The 18,602-nt window shown below is 42.3% G+C and overlaps 1 protein-coding gene across 2 annotated transcripts in view; it reads right to left on the reverse strand.

The window, feature by feature from the left end:
- The window catches only part of GTF2E2 (general transcription factor IIE subunit 2), a 72,673-nt gene extending 63,515 nt beyond the window's left edge, over positions 1–9,158 (reverse strand). Inside the window, exons 1-3 of one of the 2 annotated variants that reach the window (XM_066235679.1) lie at positions 8,931–9,158; positions 6,370–6,542; positions 4,258–4,427 (exon numbers count right to left, since the gene is read on the reverse strand). In XM_066235679.1, the coding sequence (XP_066091776.1) occupies positions 4,258–4,423 (166 nt within the window). In that variant the 5' untranslated portion in view covers positions 4,424–4,427; positions 6,370–6,542; positions 8,931–9,158. The remainder of the gene's footprint in view (positions 1–4,257; positions 4,428–6,369; positions 6,543–8,930) is intronic. The other variant, XM_066235678.1, reaches the window with a different exon arrangement.
- Between the last annotated feature and the right edge of the window lie 9,444 nt (positions 9,159–18,602).

Raw genomic sequence — 18,602 nt, forward strand, 5'->3', positions numbered from 1 at the left:
AAACAAACACAAATAACAATCAACTTTCAAAAGACTTGTGAAACTTAGGTATTTAGAATACTTTGAGAACTATTCTGAGCACTATTAGAACCACATTTTCACAAACAGTAAACTTTGGGAGCCTTTGATAATGCACACTATCAACTTTTCCCTACCTTACCCTGTAATTCATTTAGCCATCCAACAAATAAGTACTGAGTGCTTCTACCTGTGAGGGATTAAGTTACAACAGCCAATAAGTAACCATGAAATTACAGTGGCACACAGGAGCTCTGATAGAAATAGTGAGCTCTGTGAGAACTCAAAGGCTAAGCACTAAAATCAAACTGAAAGAAGGAATAATATGACTTTTAAGCTGAAACCTAAAAGAAGAGGAGTTAGCCAAAGGAAAGAGGAAAGTAGGAATGAATGCTCCCAAAAGAGGAAATTAAATGAGCAAAATCCAAGAGGCAAGTATCACCGGGAGACAGTACAAGGAAACCGGCAGGCAGGGGTGTTTCTGAGCGCGTGGAGCCCCCGCTGGCTCAGTACAGCCCAATTTCAAAACTTCACTGCAATGCAACAGTTGTCATGAGAATGTGATACTGTCGTAAGGACTGACATCTGAGTACTGGAATTACACTGAAATACCACAAATAAACTACTCATTTAGTCCAGTGGTCCCCAACCTTTTTTGAGCCATGGACCAGTTTAATGTCAGAAAATATTTTCACGGACCGGCCTTTAGGGTGGGACGGATAAATGCACAAAATAAAATTATGTGACCTGCGTAAAAACTGTGGTATTTTTAAATATAATTGTCAAACTTAACGAGACAAGCATCAAGAGTGAGTCTTAGACGGATGGAAAAGAGGGAATCTGGTCATTTTTTAAAAATAAAACATCGTTCAGACTTAAATATAAATAAAACGGAAATAATGTAAGTTATTTATTCTTTCTCTGCGGACCGGTACCGGTCCACGGCCCGGGGATTGGAGACCACTGATTTAGTCAACTGGTAGTCAACAAGGGTGCAGTTAATGCAAGTCAATGGGGAAGACAAGTTGTTCCAAGAAATGATACAGGAACAGCTGAATAACCACACACAAAAAGTTGAATTGAGACCCTTATGTTAAACTGAAAAGTCATTAGGTCAAAGTGTTTTTTTAAATCAACTCAAACTTATCAAAACCTAATGTAAGAGTTAAAACTATAAAGCTCTTAAAAGACAACATAATACATTTTCATAACCTTGAGTTAGGCAAAGATTTCTTTTTAAAAAAAAAAAATTTCTTTCGATTCCCAGCCAGGGCACATAGGAGAAGCGTGCCTATGTGCTTCTCCACCCCTCCCCCTCTCCTTCCTCTCTGTCTCTCTCTTCCCCTCCCGCAGCCAAGGCTCCATTGGAGCAAAGATGGCCCGGGCGCTGGGGATGGCTCCTTGGCCTCTGCCCCAGGCGCTAGAGTGGCTCTAGTGGCATCAGAGCGACGCCCCAGAGGGGCAGAGCATCGCCCTCTGGTGGGCAGAGCGTCGCCCCTGGTGGGCATGCCGGGTGAATCCCGGTCGGGCGCATGCGGGAGTCTGTCTGACTGTCTCTCCCCGTTTCCAGCTTCAGAAAAATACAAAAAAGAAAAGAAAAATTTCTGCCTGACCAGACGGTAGTACAGTGGATAGAGTTGGACTAGGATGCGGAGGACCCAGGTTCAAGACCCTGAGGTCGCCAGCTTGAGCGCGGGCTCATCTGGTTTGAGTAAGGCTCACCAGCTTGAGCCCAAGGTCGCTGGCTCGAGCAAGGGGTCACTCAGTCTGCTGAAGGCCCACGGTCAAGGCACATATGAAAAAGCAATCAATGAACTAAGGTGTCACAACGAAAAACTGATCATTGATGCTTCTCATCTCTCTCAGTTCCTGTCTGTCCCTATCTATCCCTCTCTCTGTCTCTGTAAAGGAAAAAAAAAAAGAAAAAAAATATCTGCCCTCGGACAAAGCATTGTCCCAAAGCACTGAGGTTGCCAGTTTAATCCCGTTCTTTCTTTTCTTTTCTAATTAAAAAAATTAATTCTATTTGGAATAAATAAAGAACTCTTACAAATCAATAGAAAAAAGACACCCAGTATTTTTTAAGTGGGCAAAAAAGGTGAACATTTTACCAAAGACGACAGATACATGAATAGTCAATAAGCACATGAAATGACATCCAACATCATTAATCGTTAGGGAACTGTATATTAAAACCAAATAGGCCCTGGCCGGTTGGCTCAGCGGTAGAGCGTCGGCCTAGCGTGCGGAGGACCCGGGTTCGATTCCTGGCCAGGGCACACAGGAGAAGCGCCCATTTGCTTCTCCACCCCTCCGCCACACCTTCCTCTCTGTCTCTCTCTTCCCCTCCCGCAGCCAAGGCTCCATTGGAGCAAAGATGGCCCGGGCGCTGGGGATGGCTCTGTGGCCTCTGCCTCAGGCACTAGAGTTGCTCTGGTCACAACATGGCGATGCCCAGGATGGGCACAGCATCGCCCCCTGGAGAGCATGCCAGGTGGATCCTGGTCGGGCGCATGTGGGAGTCTGTCTGACTGCCTCCCTGTTTCCAACTTCAGAAAAATACAAAAACAAAACAAAACAAAAACCAAAATACCAAAATAACACTTCACATCTACTAGAATGGCTATGATCAGAAAGACAAGAATAATAAATCTTGGTAAGAAGAAAAAAAATGGACGGGGGGGTGTTATATTGAGTGGGACATTTGAATGCATGTTAATAAAATTAATAAAAATTTTAAAAATGTTTATTAAATAAAGAATGGAACCCTCATGCACTAATGGTAAGAATGTAAAATGGTACGGCCATTTTGGTAGTTTCTTAAAATGCTCAACATAAATTAACTGCATGACCCAGAAATTCTACTCTTAGGTCTCTTTCCTAAACAGAGAGAGAGAAAATAGATGCCCACATAATGACTTGTACATGAATGTTCACAGTGGCTCTATTTGTAATAGACAAAAGGTGGGAGGAATACAAATGCCTTTATTTTTTTTTAAAGATTTTGATTTTAGAGAGAGGTTAGAGAGAAAGAAGGGTGGGGGAGGAGAGGAAGCACCAACTCACAGTACTAGTTACTTCTTATATGTGCCCTGACTGGGTTAGCCCAGGATTTTGAACTGGCAACTTCAGCATTCCAGGCCGATGCTTTACCCACTGCACCACCACAGGTCAGGCACAAACGTCTCTTAACTGATAAATGGCTAAACAAATTGTGGTATATCCATACAATGGAATACTCTACAGCAATAAAATGAAATGAAATACTGATACATGCTACAAGGTGGATGAATCCTGTACAATATACAGCAAACTGAATTCCACAACAAATAAAAAGGAATATATACCATAACCAAGTAGGATTTATTCCAAGAATGCAAGTTGGTTTAACATCTGAAAATCAATTCATGTAATACACTGTGTTATTAGAATCAAGAACAAGAACATGATCATCTCAAAAGATGCTAAATAAAAGAGCCACACACTAAAGACCACACATCATCAAATCCCACTTATATGAAATGTCCAGAAAAAGCAAATACATACAGACAGAAAGATTATTGGTTATCTGGGGCTAAAAAGCAACTGCAAATAGGCACAAGGGATCTTTTGGGGGATAACAAAAATGTTCTAAAATTGGAATGCACTGGTAATTATACAACTCTGTAAATTTACTAAAAATCTTTAAACTGTACACTTAAAAAACAAGTGTACTAGAAAAAAAAACAAAAAGAAGTGTACTAGATGGTATGGAAATTAAACATCAATGAGGTCGTTTTTTCAAAGATAATAACCTAAATTTTTTTTTTTTTGGAAAGAGAGAGACAGGGACAGACAGGCAGGAAGAGAGAGAGATGAGAAGCATCAATTCTTCATTGTGGCACCTTAGTTGTTCATTGATTGCTTTCTCATAAGTGCCTTGACCGGAGGGCTCCAACTGAGCCAGTGACCCCTTGCTCAAGCCAGCGACCATGGGGTCATGACTAGATCCCATGCTCAAGCTAGCAACCCCATGTTCAAGCTGGTGAGCCCGCACTCAAGCCAGAGACCTCGGGGTTTTGAACCTGGGTTCTCAGCGTCCAGGCCAATGCTCTATCCACTGTACCACCACCTGGTCAGGCAATAACCTAAATTCTAACTACAACATAAGTCTACTAACATCTTAAGAAAATGAACTTGCCATTACTAAATGATTTCCTGAAAAATAAAAACTAAAAAGTCCTAGTCCATTTTACTCACCAGAATTTTGTTTAGAGCCTGATGATCCTCCATGCTCTAGCTTTGCTTTCTTCTTCTTTGATGATGATGATGATGACTCAGAAGATACTGCACGTTTTTCTACTACAGGAGTGGAAAGAGCTCGTTTTTTGAACAGTTCCCGTTCTCTCAAAAGGCTTGGATCCATAATGCTGCAATGATTAAAAATAAGTATCTTTAATACAGATTCCAATCATTTAAACCTACATGCTAAATTCATAGGTCTCAACAAAAGTTACTTCCTAAACAAAACTGCCTTCTGTTACTAGTTGTCTAATACATGTATTTACTCATTCACTCAAAAAATCTTTAATGCCTGACCAAGTGGTGGCGCAGTGAATAGAGCGTCGGACTGGGATGCGGAAGGACCCAGGTTCGAGACCCCGAGGTCGCCAGCTTGAGCGCGGGCTCATCTGGTTTGAGCAAAGAGCTCACCAGCTTAGACCCAAGGTGGCTGGCTCCAGCAGGGGGTTACTCGGTCTGCTGAAGGCCCGCGGTCAAGGCACATGTGAGAGAGCAATCAATGAACAACTAAGAAGTCGCAACGCGCAACGAGAAACTGATGATTGATGCTTCTCATCTCTCTCCGTTCCTGTCTGTCTGTCCCTGTCTATCTCTGCCTCTGTAAAAAAAAAAAAAAAAAAAATCTTTAATTAGTGCCTATTATATGCCAAGCACTGAGCTAGGCAAACATAAAGCGAAACATAACTATTCTCTAAAGCTCTAGAACTGCACTGTCCAATATGGTAGCCACTGGCCTACATGTGCATAATGAGCATCAGAAATGAGGCTAGAGTTGAGATGTATTCTAAGTATAAAACACACATCAAATTTAAAAGGCTTAGTACCAAAAAAAAAAAAAAACTTATGAAACTACTAATGACATATGACATATTTTACACGTTGATGTGTATTTTGGATATACTCGATTAAGTAAAATATTACAATTAATTCCCCTAATTTTTTTAACCTTTTTAGAAACTATAGCTAATAGAAACATTTAAATTATATGTGGCTCACACTGTATTTCTATTGAACACCACCACTCTAGAAACAATATCGAGAATACTCAGCAGAAAACAGGAGGCAGATTTAGGCTCACTGCAAAAAGGAAAAAAGAAAGAACCATCAGAACTGCTTACAAATAAAAAGGTAAAATTTAAAACTGGTGAACTCTTTATCATTAAGTGATGAAGAGCCGGACGGCTGGATTAGTATTTGTTAGAAATATTTACAGAGACATGGCCTGATAGCTCCGCTGGTTCATCTCAAAGCGCAGAGGTTGCCAGTTTGATGCCTGGTCAGGGCACACAGGAACAGATGGATGTTCCTGTCCCTCTCTCCCTCTCTCCTTTCCTCTCTAAAATCAATACAATAAACATTAAAAGAAGAAGAAAGAAATAGCTACAGAAGATTCCTGATTTAGACAAGTGAGACTAAACTTTTTTGGGTTTTTTCCCCAGTTTAAAACTATAATTCTCAGCAACTTCAATACAACCAAGGAAGTCACAGATCATTCAACAAGCATTTTAAAATGTTCCTCTCTTATCTGAGCTCTCCTTCAAATCCCATGGAGAGTCTGGGAAGCTTACAAGCTGACTGTGTAAATGATTTTTGCAGTGTTAAGACTAATGTTCATAGGCTGGGAAGGAAGGCCTCAGAGGAAAGACTATCTTATGCTCTGAAAGCCTTAAAGCACAGGGAAGCTCAATAAATACTTCTTAAATGAATAATGAACAGAAACACATCTTTAAACTGTTCTAACCTCATTGTTATTGGTTCCACAAGCCTTTATTAAAAAGTCCTGTTTGTCAAGTACTGTACTTCAAATTCTGAAAGGTTCTAGAAAATAAATCCTTGCCTTCAAGCAGATTATATTTGAGAAGCTGAAAGCATTGAGTACTTTGCCTAAAAATGAATAAATAAAATGTGATTTAGAGCAGAGGTCCCCAACCCCCAGGCCGCGGACCGGTACCAGTCTGTGGGCTATTTGGTACTGGTCCACAGAGAAAGAATAAATAACTTACATTATTTCCATTTTATTTATATTTAAGTCTGAACGATGTTTTATTTTTAAAAAATGACCAGATTCACCTGACCAGGCAGTGGCGCAGTGGATAGAGCGTTGGACTGGGATGCAGAGGACCCAAGTTCGAGACCCTGAGGTCACCAACTTGAGCGCGGGCTCATCTGGTTTGAGCAAAAGCCCATCAGCTTGAACCCAAGGTCGCTGGCTCCAGCAAGGGGTTACTCAGTCTGCTGAAGGCCTGCGGTCAAGGCACATATGAGAAAGCAATCAGTGAACAACTAAGGTGTTGCAACGCGCAATGAAAAACTAATGATTGATGCTTCTCATCTCTCTCCGTTCCTGTCTGTCTGTCCCTGTCTATCCCTCTCTGACTCATTCTCTGTCTCTGTAAAAAATAAATAATTTTTTAAAAAAATGACCAGATTCCCTCTGTTACATCCGTCTGAGACTCACTCTTGACGCTGGTCTCAGTCACGTGATACATTTAGCCATCCCATCCTAAAGGTTGGTCCGTGAAAATATTTTCTGATATTAAACTGGTTCGTGGCCGAAAAAAGGTTGGGGACCAGTGATTTAGAGTGCTTCAAGTTAAAAGATGTAAGCACTGATAAGAAATAACCAGAGGAAACCAACTAGGAAAGGAACAGTCACTGGTACAGGACCTCAAATCAAAGACCCATCTTCTCCCCTCAATTCTAATCCCTAACAGCAACATGACTCTAGGCAATCCACAAGGCTGCTCCAAATCCAATTTAATTATAAGATAAAATGAGGATATTTCCAATGTTGTCTACCCCAATTATAAGAAAAAAAATGAGAACGCAATTGTTTTTAAGGTGAGAGGAGGGGATATAGTGAGACAGACTCCCGCATGCGCCCCAACTGGGACCCATCCGGCAACGCCACCTGGGGTGGATGCTCCAGTACAAAGCTATGTTTAGCACCCGAGGCTGACAGCAGCACTGAGACCAACCGAGCCATCCTCAGCACCGGGGCCAGCCTCAAACCAATTGAGCCACTGATGCCGGAAAAGAGAGAGCGAAGTGGGAGAAGGGGAGGGGAGAGAAGCAGATGGTCGCTTCTCCTGTGTGTTCTGACTGCAATCAAACCCGGGACATCCATTTGCTGGGCCGGCACTCTATCCACTGAGCATCTAGCCAGATCTGAGAAGGTGATTTTTAAAATAGTAAAGCTTTACAAATATGTTATTTGGGTATTACTATTTTCAGTTGGATTTTAAAAGAAATAATGATTACACTGTGCTAAGCAAGAGACCATCTTATGGCGTGGGAAAGTATGAGAATTCAAATGATAAGGTGCAGGCAACAAGACTAAGACAGGAAACACCTGTTTATTCCACCTTGTCAAGACAACTAACTAACCAAGGCTTTTAAACATGATTTTAACACAATAACTTAAATAAAAAGACTTACAGTTTAAAAAGACCTAAATGCTCAGAGGATTTGACCCTCACAACGTTAGGAGATAAAAAGTATCCATTTTATTCTTATGATAGGTAAAGTATGAAGTAAAGAGTTATGGTTCAGGTCACAACAGCTGGAACTACTTGCACCAGAACCCAAAGATCCTAATTCCTAAATCAGTGCTACCTGCTCCACACCTTAAATGCTGGGAAAAGGCTTTTTCCAGCACACAAAGGTGTGCTCTTGATAACGTTCAAAGGCAACCGGCGCAGAAAGCTTACTGTCTGTGGATCACCATCGCACGCTCCGCCTAACTTTTCCTCCTTTTTCTCAGAAGACCCTTCAATTATTTGTAGTGTTACCTGTGTGGTGGACAGGGCACATCACCCTGCCCGTTTGACACTGAAAAAACAAACAAAAAAAACCCCACCACAACTCTGGGAGTTCACGTGTCCACGTGTCACCGAGGGACACGGAGAAGCCAAAATTAAGTCACGATCTTCTGACTCCACGTTCTTTCCACTATACCGTTCCACTTCTGTCACCTTTCCTGTCTTGTTTCTGTCGCTGCCTAAGCCTCAGAGATGCCACTGGCACCTAGGAACCCCCCCCCCCCCATGAACTGCTAGCAAGCTGAGAAGACACTGTCTACGTCTTAAATGACAAATACAGAGGTGGGAGGAAAATGTCATAGACAAAAGTGGAGCGGTTTCCAGAGGGAGGGGGGCGGGGGGACGAGAGTAAAAAAAAAAAAAAAAATGTCCCGCAGCGTTTCGCCTCGGAAATATCTTTAGACTTCGCAGAAAACAACTATTATAACTAAAGTTGAGGAATCATTACAAAGTAGGTCTCCAAAAGACAGATTAAAAAAAAAAAAAAGATCGTGAACAAGCATCTAAATCACAGCCTGCATGTAACTGGCTGGACACCGTGCTTCCCCAAACTCCGCACACTCGGTTCGCTCGGCCACCGCTCCTGTCACCTCGGGGGCTAGGAAGAGACGACCCAACTGCGAAGGTCCCCTTTCCCACCCGAAAGTTTGCTCAATAAGCCACCGGCCTAAACGACGATGCTCCCAGGAGTCGTTCCGGCAGCGCCAGCCTCCCCAGGGCTGGAAAACTCGCTCGCCCGTGGTAGGTGGCGCTCCGAGGAACAACAGGCCAGAGCTCCGCGCCCCCCACCCGGCGGCCGGAGCCCCTTACCTGGGCTAAGAGGGCCGCCCCGCGCGACTCGATGCCGCCTCTCCGCGCCTCCGCCTCGGCCTGCCACCCACGCCCGCGTGGCTGCCGCTTCCAGCTCCTGGTCAGCGCCGCCGCCGGCCCAACCGCACAGCCAGCGCTGTCCCGCCAGGCCGAGCTCTCGGCACTGGCGGCGACGAAAGCACAAGCGACTCGGCCTGGAGCCCCGCCCGCCACTTCCTGATCGGGTTGCTAAAGACTCGATCCCGACAGCCACCGCGGCGCCTCCACCGCCTAGAACGCGCGTGCGTGGTCACGTGCTCCTCTCGGGGTACCACGGGAGGAAAATCAGCCAGCTTGGAGCGTTTTGCATCTCCTTGACAACGGGAGAATGGCTGGGCGGGACGGAGAACCTAACTAGGTAAGAGATGACTAGCAGCCGCCAAGATGGAAAAAAAATGTTTCCATTGTAGAAATGTAAATAAAGCTCCTGGATCCTCCTCCAGCTGCTCTGGAATCTTTTTAACTTAAGTCGTAATGGGAGTTTTCAAGTTACTGTCTACTAGGTGATTTGTGACTTTGCATCAAATGCCAGTTACAAGCATCTAAATTAAAAAAAAAAAAATTGTCCCAGCTCTCTCTATTTGCAAGTGAGGAAACAAGAGGCCCAGGGAAGCTAAATGACTTGATCAAAACATCAAAGGCAAATCCTGGAGTGAGGCTGTTTCTGAATTCCAACCACCACATGTATGAACACTTTCCACCACACCTGTGAACTTGTTAGTGGCAGAAAAATTGCACCAGGATTAGCAACGAGTTAGGTTCGACCGTGGTTGGTTCAGCAACCTTGGTACTTGCTTTCTAGCTAAGAAAGAATTCAGAGCCAAGACTCAAACTATAAGTTTAGATGTCATCTTCAGGAGTTAATACTTAAAGGAGTGGCCGTGCACTGGCCAGTAGTTTTGCCTATTGCTAGGCACCTGGCACTCTCCGGCCTTGTGACCCTCTGCGCCTGCCCCATTGTTCCTGCTCTGCTCATGCCTGTCTGCCTACTACAAACTTTCAGAAGAGGATTTCAAATTCAGGAGCAACATAAAGGTGTAGAAATAAAATGACAAGGAAGATTAATTGGCCTTGCCCACAGCCTGCAATCTACTGGAGTGTGTCAGAGTTGTGGCTGTCTTTTCCACATTCATAATCCAAAATGGCAGCATAGCCTGAGTTCAACTATTCTGTAGCTGTCATTTAATTTCTTAGTACTGGTTACTCCTCAAGTTACTTAATCTGTGTTGGTTTTCTCATCAGGAATAATTGTACTATCACAATTGCTCTGACACCTTGAGAAAATGTAACTTTGAATAACAATATAAATATAGTAGGGCCCTGTAGGGCTAACAATATAAATATAGTAGGGCCCTGTAGAGCTAGTAGTTACAGCTGTCATCGTGGCCTTGCACATACAGGTTCCCATTAGATTCAGGCAGACAGTAAAGAAACAGTGGAGCCAAAAAATGGAGGGCCATCCTTTATTAAAGTCTTGCACCGGCTGACAAGCAAACACACAGAGAAAACACTTCCTTCTTCATTCATTCAGAGCTCACAAAGCTACTGACATATTCTCCAGTTCCACAACCAGGGGAATCTTTTCCTGTTCCTTCTGGAATCAAAGGCCACCAGTCTCAGCGGAGCTCACCAAAGCCCCTCACCTCTGGTTCCCATCTGCACATCTTCTCCCTTCTCTCTGCACAAACTCTGCAAAAACATGGCTTTCTCCCTTCTCTTTTCAACACTTTCTGACTCAAAAACCTCTCCTCCAGCAAACATTAGCAAGACAATGGCCCTTCCCAAGCAGGAAGGTAATTTGCAGTTTCACAGATCACATACCTGGCGCTGCCCAGAGACATTTTTTAACACTAAAAGTGAGCAAACTCAAAAAAAACTACAAATTTTACAAACTCATTTGCCCAACAGGCCCCGAGGTTTTACAACCCAATAAAGCCAGAGACTAACTGGCAAAAACCTGGCAAGGTGTAATGGGAAGAAGGAGCACACATCAAGTACAAAAGTAATTCCAAAGCTTAAACTCAATAAACATGAGCCAGTATCAATTAATTTTTATTTCATCATTGCTTTCTCCAGGGATTATATAAATTCCAGTTCCTCATACCCTTATAGGATCAGTTCTATCATTCTACTGGCTACCTTATCAATGAGTGAGAGACTTAGTATACAAATGGACAATAGCTGGACTATCAATGATAATAAAACTCTGACTCACATAAGTAAGGTGACCAATCGTCCTCCTTTAGGGAGGACAGTCTTTTTGTAAGTTCCGTCCTCCCTTGAAAAGTGTCCTCCTACATGTCCTCCTTTTTGATATTGGAAGACTAATCTGTAAATGTCCGTATTTCATCTTATGCAGAGTCAATCCTTTGCTTGTGATGTGATGTATTTGTATCTAAATGAGTACTTTTTTCTTACAATTATTATTAAAAGTTAACAGGCATATAAGCATAATTACAATGTAAAATATTACAAATGTTTTTATTATGCATTTATCATATTACAGTGTATTATTGTTACAATGAATAAAATGTTTATTTATGATATTGTTTCTTCAATTTATTTTTGTCCTCCTTTTTATTGTAAAAAAGTTGCTCACCTTAACATAAGAAACCAAGCCACAGTTGTAGCCAGATGGCTCAGTAGAGAGAGCATCATCCCAGCACACAGAGATCGTGGTTAGATCCCCGGTCACGGCACATGTGAGAAGCAGCCAGTGAGTGTGCAACTAATGGAACAACTAAGTGGAACAATGAGTTAGTTGATACTTCTCTCTCATATCAATGAAAAAATTTTAAAAGAAAAAGAAACCAAGCTACAACCTTTGCAACAGTCAGCTCAGAATAATCAGGTTTTGTTCAAAGGCTGCCAACTTCCCTGATTTAGATACACACTGCAACACACACATGCACATACACACTCACACCAGGACTAACCAGAGAAAACCCAATATGCTTCCCAAACCAATCACATAGACGCCACTTCTAGTTGCTTCACCTCCAGCTTCCCCTTCCAACAAGCTTTAATCTCAACATACAAGGAGCATCCTTTTTCTTCCTTCTCACTATATAAGCATACCTCGTCTTATTGCACTTTGCTTTTTTGCACTTCACTGGTGTTGCATTTTTTCCATATTGAAGCCAATATCCTCCACCAGCAAAAAGATTACAACTGTATTATTGCCATACTCGCTTTAGTCTGGTGATCTGGAACGGAACTGCAATGTCTCCGAGGTATGCCTATAAGGCTTCCCCCCTTTCTGGTTGCCTTACAGGCTCTACCAAACACAAGGGATGGTGGCTGACTCTCTTGCTATAGCAAGACTTTGTAGTCTCTGTTCTCATTTAAGTGGTGCTCATTTATTTTCCCTTGTGTTAAATAAAACTTTGACACATGCTCATCTAGTCATGTGAGAATTGAGCTTAATTAAAGAAGCATGCTTTTACAGAGCTAGCTCTACCACCTAGAAAGCACTCGATGAACTGTTAAAAAATAAACTGAGCCTGACCAGGCGGTGGCGCAGTGGATAGAGCGTCGAACTGGGATGCGGAGGACCCAGAATCAAGACCCCAAGGTCGCCAACTTGAGCGCGGGCTCATCTGGTTTGAGCAAAACTCACCAGCTTGGGCCCAAGGTCGCTGGCTCGAGCAAGGAGTTACTCGGTCTGCTGAAGGCCCGCGGTCAAGGCACATATGAGAAAGCAATCAATGAACAACTAAGGTGTCTCAACGAAAAACTGATGATTGATGCTTCTCATCTCTCCCCGTTCCTGTCTGTCTGTCCCTATCTATCACTCTCTCTGACTCTCTCTCTCTGTCTCTGTAAAAGGTAAAATAAATAAAACTTGTTTTAAAAAAAATTTTTTTTTAATAAAAATAAATAAAAAAATAAACTGAGCTACGTTGAAAATTTGAAGTTTATTTGCACAAAGATAGATTAATATCAGGCAGCCTCAAACCAAAAAAGGTTGGGAACACTCCACTGAGAGAACTTGGGGAAAAGTTTTATAGCTAAAATGTAGGAACAAATCAAAGAAAGTGTTTGATTAGCCATAGTTTAAGCAATTTTCTTATTTGGGAAAGCCTAGTTAATAGGTTGTGCTTCATAGTTCCTAAGTTTCATTTTCGCAAATTCAAGTACATGGACTCTGGCTTAAGTTTCACTTTGCTTATGTAAGCTACCCGGGCATTAGAGCCACCGCAGTCTAATTAGAGCCTTCTTGCTTAATTACGTTAACCAAATGCCCAGAATTATTCATTTCAATGTTTTGTGTCATCTCAGCCAGTTGGAACAGATATTGGACAGTTAAGCCTCCTAATGCCAATATTAGAATATGTTATTGATGCCTGACCTATGGTAGCGCAGTGGATAAAGCATTGACCTGGAACTCTGAGGTTGCCAATTTGAAACCCTGGACTTGCCTGGTTGAGGCGCATATGAGAATTGATACTTCCCGCTTCTCTCCCCTTCTCTCTTGCTTTCTTTCCTCTCTAAAAATGAATAAATAAAAATAAAGATGTTGATAATCCAAGCCTCCAAATCTCAATTGCCCCTCCTTTACCCAAATATAAGCTGTTATTATCATTGCCAACTTGAAACCCACCCCTACAGTGCCCAGCAAACCATTAAAATTATAAATGATGGATGTTGTCAACCAGTTTCATCACTCCTGTTTATACAGCCTATTGCCTATGACTAGGTCATAATGCTGAAAGCAATAACTGAATTCATTCAAAACACTTTTGGGTGATATCCTATATTGTGAAGATAATCCTCAAGTGAAGACAAAAATGGGCTCCCTAACACAAAATTGAGACTCATGGACATGGATAAGAATGCAGTGGTTACCAGGGGGAGGGAAAGGGAAGAGAAGGAGGGGGTGGGGGAGGGGAGGGGCATAAAGAAAACCAAATAAAAGGTGACCGAGAACAATTGGACTTTGAGTGGTGGGTATACAACATAATCAAATATCAAAATGATCTAGAGATGTTTTCTCTGAATCTATATACTCTAATTGATCAATGTCACCCTGTTAAAATTAATTGTCTAAATAAAACTTTTAAAAAAGGGCTCCCTGTATGGCCAGTAATTAAGCCATTTTTGTGTCAGAAGTACTTACACATGGACACTACAAATGAACTTTAAAAAGATTCCATTTGCCTGCTGATAATGCTGACTCTACAGCAATGACCAATTTAACCATTTCCAAACATCAGCCCAAATTATCTTGATTTCAGAGAATTCAAGATTTGGGGTTGAACACATATTTCTATTATGCCTTCTCATCCTTGTTGCACAATATAGACACCATCTGGGTTGTTTCTGAGGGAGCCTCTAAACAGAGGTTAGGGAAGGCATACAAAAAATACCCCACTCTGAGGTGTGGGCCATCACTGTTTATAGGGACAGTTTTTGTGTCACATACACAGTCTCAACCACTGATGCTTAAATAAACCTTTATTATAATTAAAACCACCTACATATCGGCATCCTCAGTATTTCAGGTCAGAAGGGTGTGGCTAGTGTCAAATTATATAAAGAATGATTCAAGCTACTAATGCAATCTCAAGTATGTTATCTCATGAATGCTTATATACCTTGCACATTTTTTGACTAAGTGTGGTAGCTTACTTAGGAAAAGATAATCTGTATGTTTTACAAAACATTCCTCTATCCTTACCAATCCAAATGGTCCCATCCAAAAAGAATAACTCAACATAACTACAAGATTAATTCCAATGTAAAAGTTGTTTTTACTATTTTATAATTAAAAATATATAACATAAAATTTACTGTTTCAACCATTTTAAAGTGTACAAGTCAGTGGCATTAATTACATTCACATTATATAACCATCATCACTATTTCCAAAATTTTTCATCACCCCAAATGAGAACTCTGTACCCATTAAGCAATAACTCCCCATTCCCTCCTCCCACTGCCCCTGGTAACTTCAATTCTACTTTCTGTGTCTATGAATTTGCCCTAGTTCTAGATATTTTATGTAAGTGGAATAACACAGTATTTGTCTTTTTTGTGTCTTACTTATTTCACTTGATATGTTTTCAAGGTTCATCCATGTTGTAGCATGTATCAGTGCTTCATTCTTTTGTATGTAGTGGCTTAATTTTATATTTTAATTTTTTAATTACATAGTTGTTTGCATGAGGAAAATAATGAAACCAATTTTACCACAGGCTAATTGATATAAATAAGAATTAAGGCCTGAACAGGCAGTGGTGCAGTGGATAGAGCGTCAGACTGGGATGCGGAAGATACAGGTTCGAGACCCCGAGGTCGCCAGCTTGAGCGTGGGCTCATCTGGTTTGAGAAAAAATTCACCAGCTTGGACCCAAGGTCACTGGCTCAAGCAAGGGGTTACTCGGTCCATTGAAGGCCCATGGTCAAGGCACATATGAGAAAGCAATCAATGAACAACTAAGGTGTCACAATGCGCAACAAAAAACTAATGATTGATGCGTCTCATCTCTCCGTTCCTGTCTGTCTGTCCCTGTCTATCCCTCACTCTGACTCTCTGTCTGTGTAAAAAAATAAAAATAAATAAGAATTAAAACCTGGCCCTGGTCAGTTGACTCAGTGGCAGAGCGTCAGCCTGGCATGTGGAAATCCTGGGTTCGATTCCCGGCCAGGGCACACAGAAGCGCCCATCTGCTTCTCCACCCCTCCCCCTCTCCTTTCTCTCTATCTCTCTCTTCCCCTCCCACAGCCAAGGCTCCATTGGAGCAAAGTTGGCCTGGGCACTGAGGATGGCTCCATGGCCTTCACCTCAGGTGCTAGAATGGCTCTAGTTACAATGAAGCAACGCCCCAAATGGGCAAAGCATTGCCCCCTAGTGGGCATGCTGGGTGGATCCCAGTCAGGCACATGAGGGAGTCTGTCTCTCTACCTTCCTGCTTATTTCAGAAAAATACACACACACACACACACACACACACACACACACACACAGAATTAAGACCCTATGGCATCTCATCAACATTATAATGAAATGACGAACACAATGTTATTCAAGGATCTACTGTACCACAGACTGGGTGGCTTAAATAACAAACACTTCTGCCTGACCTGTGGTGGCACAGTGGATAAGAACATCCACCTGGAGTGCTGAGGTTGCTGGTCTAAAACCCTGGGCTTGCCTGGTCAAGGCACATATGAAAGTTGATGCTTCCTGCTCCTTTGCCCCTTCTCTCTCTCTCTCAAAAATGAATATACATAAAATCTAAAAATAGCTTGACCTGTGGTGGGACTTGATACTTCCTGTTCCCCCTCCCTCTCTCTCTTTCTCTCTCTCTCCTCTCTAAAATGAATAAATAAAGTCTTTAAAAATAATCTAAAAATAACAAACACTTCCCAGAGTTCTGTAGTCTGGAAAGTCCAAGATCAAGGTGCCAGCAGTTCTGGTGTCTAGTAAGAGCCTGCTTACTGGTTTGCATATGGCCGCCTCCTTGCTGTGTCCCCACGTGGTGGTGAGCAGAGAAAGATAGGTAGCAAGCGCTTCCTTTTCTGTTTATAAGGGTGCTAATCCCATCATAAAGGCTCCACCCACATGGCCTAATTACTTGCTAACACCATCATATTATGGGTTAGATTTCAACACGAATTTGAGGGGGACACAAACATGTAGTCCATAATAAGTATTAAATAAAATATTTTATACTAACTGTAAAGCACTCATCAATGTACAGGTAATCAGTAAATTGTGATTATTAAAACAACTCTCCAGTTACTCTTTGCAAAGTTCACCACTGAGCCCTGTCTGGTTAGCTCGGCTGGTTAGAGCAGGGGTCCCCAAACTTTTTACACAGGGGGCCAGTTCACTGTCCCTCAGACCGTTGGAGGGCCGGACTATAAAAAAAACTATGAACAAATCCCTAACACACTGCACATCTTTTTTTAAAGTAAAAATAACAAAACGGGAACAAATCCAATATTTAAAATAAAGAACAAGTAAATTTAAATCAACAAACTGACCAGTATTTCAATGGGAACCATGCTCCTCTCACTGACCACAAATGAAAGAGGTGCCCCTTCCAGAAGTGCGGCGGGGGCCAGATAAATGGCCTCAGGGGCCTCATGCGGCCCACGGACCGTACTTTGGGGACCCCTGGGTTAGAGCATTGTCCTGATACATCAAGGTTGCAGTTCACTCCCCAGCCAGGGCACACACAACCATCAACCAGTGAATGCAAAGGTCACCAATGATTTTCCAATTTCCAAATCCAATGGCCTCTATGGTAGATTGTGTAATTATTCATAATTATTCACCTCTTCTTCTTGAAGGAAAACTGCATTTCCTAAATCTCTAGGCTCAGTGACCTCCTATGTTAGTTCTTCGTAGAAACAAATAGGCAGTGGATACCTGAGATAAAAAAATACATGGTTAGAGTAGAAGTAACTACTGAACCCTCCCCTTTTTCTTATGCAGTCACGTCCAAAATTTGGAGCCTGTGTATTGTGAGAAACCCAGCAGGTCAGCGAAGCCCAGAAACTTGACCCACTAATTTTGAGGCTGGTGGGCAAGACAGGGGGTGGTTGTGTCAGTCAGGTCATGTTCAGGTTTTCAGACCCTATTTTCCTATTTTCTTGCTGCAATCATCGATCACATAACCTAGTTATTAATATATTAATTTTCTTTCTCTGACATTGGACGTATCTGAAGTCAGTGCCACCACCAACTATTAATAGAAAGACATTCAGTAAAAGCTTGATGAAAGAAGTCAGCAACACTGTTATTAAGGAAAGCAGAGGGAAAATTTAACTTACCTGGTAAAACCTAATAGAAATAAGGTGCTAAAGACCTGTGATTTCTAGATCGTTCTTTCAACTCCATCTTTACATTTGCTAAATGTTTCTTTATTTGACTGGTCTTTAATTTATAAAAATAAAATCTGTTTTCTCCCTCATAAGGTGTTAGGCCTTCTTAAGGCAGCTCAGTGTCAGCACCTGACCCTCCCATGTGAAACGTTCTTAAAAAATAAACTGTGGCCTGATCAGGTGGTGGTGCAGTGGATAGAGCGTCAGACTGGGACACGGAGGACCCAGGTTCAAAACCCTGAGGTCCACCACTTGAGCATGGGCTCACCAGCTTGAGTGTGGGGTCGCTGGCTTGAGCGTGGGATCACAGACATGACCCTATGGTCACTGGCTTGAGCCCAAAGGTCACTGGCTTGAAACCAAGGTCGCTGACTTGAGAAAGGGGTCACTCACTCGGTTGTAGCCCCCTGGTCATGGCACATATGAGAAAGGAATCAATGAACAACTAAGATGCCGCAACGAAGAATTGATGCTTCTCATCTCTCTCCCTTCCTGTCTGTCCCTTTCTGTCCCTCTTTCTGTCTCTCTCCATCACCTAAATAAATAAACAAACTGTAAGGCATAAATTCATAACAAATTTGGCCTGACCTGTGGTGGCGCAGTGGATAAAGCGTTTCGACCTAGAAATGCTGAGGTTGCCGATTCGAAACCCTGGGCTTGCCTGGTCAAGGCACATATGGGAGTTGATACTTCCAGCTCCTCCCCCCTTCTCTCTGTCTCTCCTCTCTCTCTCTGTCTCTCCCTCTCCTCTCTAAAATGAATAAATAAAAAAACTAAAAAAAAAAATTCATTAACAAA

The sequence above is a fragment of the Saccopteryx bilineata genome, chromosome 6, assembly GCF_036850765.1.
Source record: "Saccopteryx bilineata isolate mSacBil1 chromosome 6, mSacBil1_pri_phased_curated, whole genome shotgun sequence".
Lineage (NCBI taxonomy): Eukaryota > Metazoa > Chordata > Mammalia > Chiroptera > Emballonuridae > Saccopteryx > Saccopteryx bilineata.